This window comes from Oncorhynchus clarkii, chromosome 18, assembly GCF_045791955.1.
Source record: "Oncorhynchus clarkii lewisi isolate Uvic-CL-2024 chromosome 18, UVic_Ocla_1.0, whole genome shotgun sequence".
Classification (NCBI taxonomy): Eukaryota; Metazoa; Chordata; class Actinopteri; order Salmoniformes; family Salmonidae; genus Oncorhynchus; species Oncorhynchus clarkii.
This window is the reverse complement of record NC_092164.1, coordinates 5370285-5377784: the sequence shown is the minus strand read 5'-3', so window position 1 is coordinate 5377784 and position 7500 is coordinate 5370285. Positions and strand designations below refer to the sequence as shown.

General features: G+C 43.2%; 1 protein-coding gene across 1 annotated transcript in view; it reads left to right on the top strand.

Moving 5' to 3' along the window:
• The window catches only part of LOC139373933 (dystrophin-like), a 187960-nt gene that overhangs the window by 96306 nt on the left and 84154 nt on the right, over positions 1 to 7500 (top strand). The window contains exon 5 of the mRNA XM_071115018.1: positions 449 to 541. Within this exon, the coding sequence (XP_070971119.1) occupies positions 449 to 541 (93 nt within the window). The remainder of the gene's footprint in view (positions 1 to 448; positions 542 to 7500) is intronic.

The window sequence follows — 7500 nt, the reverse complement described above, 5'->3', positions numbered from 1 at the left end:
CCTCTCCCTAGCTGTATCTCCCTCCATTTCTCCCTCCCTCCATCTCTCCCTCCCTGTATCTCCCAATACCTCTCCCTCCCTCCATCTCTCCCTCCCTGTATCTCCCTCCCTCCCTGTATATCTCCCTCCCTATATCTCCCTCCCTGTATATCTCCCTCCCCGTATATCTCCCTCCCTATATCTCCCTCCCTGTATCTCTCCCTGTCTCTCCCGCCCTCTATATCTCCCTCCCTGTATATCTCTCTCCCTGTATATCTCCATCTATCTCTCCCTGTATATCTCCCTCTATATCTCCCGCCCTGTATATCTCCCTCCCTGTATATCTCCCTCTATATCTCCCTCCCTGTATATCTCTCTCCCTGTATATCTCCCTGTATATCTCCCTCCCTATATATCTCTCTCCCTGTATATCTCCCTCTATCTCTCCCTCCCCGTATCTTCTCTGCAGGTTGAACTGGTGAATATAGGAGGAGCCGACATTGTTGATGGGAATCATAAACTGATTCTTGGACTCATTTGGAGCATAATTCTCCACTGGCAGGTCAGTTTAGTCCCCCTGTGTGTTGACCAGTAGGTGTATTGCAGATCAGTCCATCCTCCCTCATCCTCATCTCCCCTCTCTCTCCCCCTCTCCTCATCACCCCTCTCTCCCCCTCTCTCTCCCCCTCTCCTCATCACCCCCCTCTCTCCCCATCACCCCTCTCCTCATCTCCCCTCTCTCTCCCCATCACCCCTCATCACCCCTCTCTCTCCCCCTCACCCCTCATCACACCTCTCTCTCCCCATCACCCCTCTCTCTCCCCCTCACCCCTCTCCTCATCTCCCCTCTCTCTCCCCCTCTCCTCATCACCCCTCTCTCTCCCCATCACCCCTCATCACCCCTCTCTCCCCTCACCCCTCATCCTCATCTCCCCTCTCTCTCCCCCTCTCCTCATCACCCCTCTCTCTCCCCCTCTCCTCATCACCCCTCTCTCTCCCCATCACCCCTCATCACCCTCTATCTCCCCCTCACCCCTCTCCTCATCACCCCTCTCTCTCCCCATCACCCCTCATCACCCCTCTCTCTCCGCCTCACCCCTCTCCTCATCTCCCCTCTCTCCCCCTCTCCTCATCACCCCTCTCTCTCCCCATCACCCCTCTCTCTCCCCCTCACACCTCTCCTCATCACCCCTCTCTCTCCCCCTCACACCTCTCCTCATCACCCCTCTCTCTCCCCCTCACACCTCTCCTCACCACCCCTCTCTCTCCCCCTTACACCTCTCCTCATCACCCCTCTCTCTCCCCCTCACCCCTCTCCTCATCTCCCCTCTCTCTCCCCCTCTCCTCATCACCCCTCTCTCTCCCCATCACCCCTCATCACCCCTCTCTCTCCCCTCACCCCTCTCCCCATCACCCCTCTCTCTCCCCCTCACACCTCTCCTCATCACCCCTCTCTCTCCCCCTCACTCCAGCAACACTCAGTCATAATGACTTAATGAATCCACAGGAACATTTACATAGAATTAATGATGCGCTTAATGAGGAAATCTCCATTGGGTTAGAATATTTGACGTCTTAAACATACAGACAGTCGGTGTGTGAAGAGCGAAGAGGCCCAGTCAATTAGACAGTCAGAGACATTAGTGGGGTGTCTCAGCGTTGGGCTTCGTCATGGAATGAATTAGTGTGGAAATGCAATGCAGTGACCTACTCCCAAATGAGGGACGCTCGGTCTGTACCCAGAAGGCCGAGCAGCGAGCGCTGGGTTAGGCTACACTGTTGGAGACGAATCACTGACTAATGAACTTCCCTGGAAGTATGGGGATTGGTGTGTGTGTATGGGTATGGTGTGGGTATGGTGTGTGTGTGTGTGTGGGTATGGTGTGTGTGTGTGTGTGGGTATGGCGTGTGTGGGTGTGTGTGTGTGGGTATGGTGTGTGTGTGTGTGGGTATGGCGTGTGTGGGTGTGGGTATGGTGTGTGTGTGGGTGTGGTAAGTGTGGGTATGGTGTGTGTGTGTGTGGGTATAGCGTGTGTGGGTGTGGTAAGTGTGGGTACCCACTGGGTTGTCCTGTACATGTCACATTCGTCATAACGAGGAGACCGAGGCACAGCGTGATATGAACACATTCTTTATTTACACGAAGAACACTAAACAAACGTGACGCTATAAAGACACGAGTGCTGACAGGCAACTACACATACACAATAACCCACCAAACCAACATGGAAATGGCAACCTAAATAGGATCCCCAATCAGAGACAACGACAAACAGCTGTCTCTGATTGGGAACCAATTCAGGCCACCATAGACCTACATTTACCTAGACAATATCAAAACCCCATAGATATACAAAACAAAACAGACAAGACAAAAACACACATACCACCCTCGTCACACCCTGACCTAACCAAAATAATAAAGATAACTAAGATAACTAAGGTAACTAAGGTAACTAAGGTAACTAAGGTAACTAAGATAACTAAGATAACTAAGGTAACTAAGGTAACTAAGGTAACTAAGGTAACTAAGATAACTAAGGTAACTAAGGTAACTAAGGTAACTAAGATAATAAAGATAACTAAGGTAACTAAGATACTAAAGATAACTAAGGTAACTAAGATAATAAAGATAACTAAGGTAACTAAGATACTAAAGATAACTAAGGTAACTAAGGTAACTAAGGTAACTAAGATAACTAAGGTAACTAAGGTAACTAAGATAATAAAGATAATAAAGATAACTAAGGTAACTAAGATAATAAAGATAACTAAGGTAACTAAGATAACTAAGGTAACTAAGATAACTAAGGTAACTAAGGTAACTAAGGTAACTAAGGCCAGGGTGTGCATCTCCCTCTGGTGGGTATGGGACTCTGACGCAGACAATGTAAAAAAAAAATCCACTGTGTGTGTGTGTATGTGTATGTGTGTGTGTGTGTGTGTGTGTGTGTGTGTGTGAGAGAGAGAGAGAGAGAGAAAATCGGGGTGTGTGTGTCACAAATCATTTTAGCTCCCTCCTGGCCTAAATCTGCCAGTCAGTTGAATGGGATTATAAGGCTGTGATTGGCCAGACTAATATTTATTGGGTGTGATTGGCTAAGATAATATTTTATTGGCTCCGATTGGCCAGGCTAAGTATTCCCGGGCCTGTAATTGAATGCAGTTCCTCCGATAGATGACTTCTGGAGGTTTGTTGGCCCTTAATCTCTGGTCGGATAATGTTTTTATAGTCAGAAAGTGGGTGTGTGAGAGAGAGAGAGAGAGAGAGAGAGAGAGAGAGAGAGAGAGAGAGAGAGAGAGAGAGAGAAAGAGAGATCAGAGAGAGAGAGAGAGAGATCAGAGAGAGAGAGATCAGAGAGAGAGAGAGAGAGAGAGAGATCAGAGAGAGAGAGAGAGAGAGAGAGATCAGAGAGAGAGAGATCAGAGAGAGAGAGAGAGAGAGAGAGAGAGAGAGAGAGAGAAAGAGAGATCAGAGAGAGAGAGAGAGAGAGAGAGATCAGAGAGAGATGATTATGTATAAAACATTCACCTGATGTTGAAAGAATGTTCCTAGAACACCTTTAATCTGTTCTTTACACGTTCCCAGAATGGTTCACCAGGTTGTGGGAACAGTCTAGTTGAGAACATTGTGGGAACATCACAAAAGATATGTTCCCATAACACAAAAACTGTCCAGTCGTGCAGATCATTATACAATGTTTCCTCTAGGGTGCAATAAAATATTCACCTGGTATTACAAGAACGTTCCCAGAACACATTCTGTCTGTTCTTTAAAGGTTCCCAGAATGTTTCATTAGATTGTGGGTCATTGTGTGCACATAAGAGATATGTTCCCAAAACAAACAAAAATAACTGTCCAGTTGTGCTGACACTCATAAAGTGTTTTTATCAGACTGAACAAAACATTCCTTTGATGTTGCACGAATGTTGACAGAACAGCCTTTCCCAGAACATGTCATTAGGTTGTGGGAACAGTGTGGGTACATTACAAGAGATATGTTCCCAAAACATAAAATATGTTCAGTTGTGATGACATGGATACAATGTTTAAGTTAGGTCGCACAGGACAGTCCCTTAATGCTGTAACAATTAAATAAGTCTGTTTTTATGACGTTCACAGCATATTTGTGAACGGAAACCAAAGTTTGGTTCCCTAGCCAAAGTTTGGTTCCCAAGCCAACGTTTGGTTCCCTAGCCAACGTTTGGTTCCCTAGCCAAAGTTTGGTTCCCTAGCCAACGTTTGGTTCCCTAGCCAACGTATGAACCCTCTGTGCCACCAGGGGACAGCTGTGGCCTAGTGTTTTTTATTCAGTCACATATGGTCAATCAGGTTCTGTGTCCTTATTAACCGTATTGGACTGAAGAAACCCCACATGGTCACAGCTGTCCCCTGGTGGAGCTGAGGGTTAATTATCTGGCTGAAGTTCTTAAGATTGGAGGTTTAATTCCACATATTCTGTAACCATGTTTGATTAGAATTTTTTTTTTAAATTGAGGGTCATATACACTGTGTCATGACGTTGGCCTGTTGGGGGAGGTTTATGACCCCCATAAATACCTTTCCCCGTTTCTCTCTCTCTACTCTATAGAGTTGACTCGTGTAAAGCCTCGGTAACATAGAGAGTCTGGGAACATCGAAAGGTGGGAAATGGAACCATATTTCGATAATCCAACCAGTTGAAAATATGCGTTGGTACTTAATGAATATGATGTCAGATCAGTTGTTTTCTGAGACATTACTACTAATGACAGGATGACATAAACTGTATCTTGGAAAGTCTACACATTCTAGTTATCAGATTGATATGGAATTGTTGTGCAATTTAAATGTTTAAATATCTTGTCATGTTCCCACAATGTTACCACAACCTAATGAAACATTCTGGGAACCTTTAAAGAGCAGACAAAATGTGTTCTGGGAACGTTCTAGTAACATCAGGTCAATGTTTTTTTGCAACCTAAATAAAACATTGTAGAATCATCCACACGATTGTACAGTTTTTTGTGTTTTGGGAATATGTATTTTGTGATGTCCCCACAGTGTTTCCACTCGACTGTTCACACAACCTAATGAAACATTCTGGGAACCTTTTAAAGAACAGGTGAAATGTGTTCTGGGTACATCAGGGGAGTGTTTTTTTGCACCCTAAACCCTAAACCCTAAACATACCAACATGTGGTGGCTGTTATAGATTAAATGCACAGCATTTTAGTGAATGTTCCAACGATTTTTCACCTAAAAAAACTGTTTAGATTTAATCAAAAAATTATCTGAATGTTTTTGGGATGTTATCCTACTGTTAGATAAAACTAGAACTTAAAGGGAATCTTAGCTAATGTTCTGGGAATGTTCCCGGTTGACTGGGTGTGTGTCTGAGTTGGATATACAGCTGATGGATAGGTGATAGTAAGATATGCATCAGTAAAAAGTTACCAGACATACCAGTGGAAGCTTTTGATGCACTTCTTCACTCTTTTCCCCTAGAGATTTTTAGAAAGAGGAAGAGGTAGAGTTGTGTCTGAGTTGGAATATTACATCTTGCCTCCTTCAACTAGGCTCCTGTGGTCAGAGGTCGTAAATTCCTGAGGATCTCCTCATGGACACACAGTATAGAGAGTAAATTTTCATAGAGGACAAAGGAAATCCTTCCACCTCACAGAACTTGAGGTACGAACAAATTTCATGTTCCAGAGAAAGTGTAAAAGATCGGTGAAGAATCCAGCTATGAACTGGCCACATTACCATGACGCTGTTTATATAATAGCCTCAGATATAAGGTTTACATCTAATTGTTGTATAAGATGAATGAGTGAGTATGATACTGTTTGTATAATTGTGTAATGTGATTTTGGACTGTTTAATGAAGGAAAACTCAAAAAGGGAATTGGATTTGAACTAAATCAGAGGACCGCCCTTGAGCCCAGTGAGGGTCAGACATCCTGGACCGCCCCTGAGCCCAGTTAGGGTCAGATATCCTGGGACAGCCCTTTTCTGCCATTCCGAATAAAACCCCCACTCGGGTTTTCGATCAGCAGACCGAGCTTACCTCAATTACGAGATGGCTAAAGGTTGCAGACCATGTTTTTCTCCATTAGGAAGACAAAGGTTGTAGAACATGTTTTTCTCCATTAGGAGGACAAAGGTTGTAGACCATTGCTGAATCTTTTAACCTTACCACGTGGTTAAACTCTTAGACTATCGATACCGACAGAATAAGAACAAGTCTTTGATATTGATTACTAGTCTGCAGCTAGGAATTCATGCATCATTGAACGCGAAGAACGACAACCGCCGAAACAATCATTCTATAACGAATGTCACTCTGAACAATCCCCTCTAACCACAACCGAGAGAGAGAGACGGACAATTCTACAAAAGAAATGAACTTTTCACCAGCGATCAAGACGACACACTGAGCGTAAATATATATATTGATTGCAATTGTTCCCGAATGAGTGAGCGTTCATGTGTAAAGGATTATAATTTCAATTGTTATAATTATCACTCTGTAGTGACTTCTTAGTCGACCCCCAGCTCCCATTTTGTCTAACAAGCTGCCATGCCAGTTTAGCCCACTAGGGCACATCCTCCTATCATTACATTTACCTTGTTTGTTTGTTTGTTTGTTTATGCATTTCTGCGAATTACTTAGTTAGTAATAAATAAATGATTTAAGACAATTGATGTATGGATGACTCATAGTGAAGACTGGGTTCGTGCAGATAACCAACAATTTACGACGTTTGGAATGAGACTAACGTGAGGTAAAGTAAATAATTCATTAATTCGAAGACTAATTGATCAGATAAAATATCTGAAAAGTTATTTTAGGAAATGATAACTTTGTAATCTGAGTATTTTTCCTTGGTGCCCCGACTTCCTAGTTAATTAGTTACGTGATTAATCAGTTGATCGCGTAGTAACTAATTACAGAGAATCTTTGATAAAAACTATCCATCTTCAGTTGATGAAAAAAAGACAAAGACACGACAGTGGATACGATAGGTGATGGTAAGTGTTAGGAATTTTATGAATAAATGACTAAACAATATCCCCATTTCAAATAGAACTGTAACTAAGTAAACTTATACTCTGTTTTATTATATCTGATTAACAATATGAATTCATAAGTGAGGGATTGTGGAGCCTGAAACAGGGGGTAATTAAATTAAATAAATACCATTCCAGCCAGGTTGGAGAGGATTGGAAGTGTTTTTTTTTAAGTAAGCAGAAAAGGTCATAAATCTATGGTTGAACCGACGCAACTTAGCTCTGGGATGTTTAGATAAGGCAGTATGGGCTTTCCCAGGTTTTCCATTAACTGGAACTGTCAGCTAAGTGGCGATGGATAATGGTGAGGGGTCAAGAGTTAATTCAGTTATATTGTGTGTCATGTGTGTGTGCTAGTAGGTCGGAATTAACTTTTAAACCTGCTTTGTCTTGGTCGAGAGGAGGAGATTCATTCTAGAACCAATGACGTGATATTTTGTATATATACTGTTGTTCGTGGTTACATG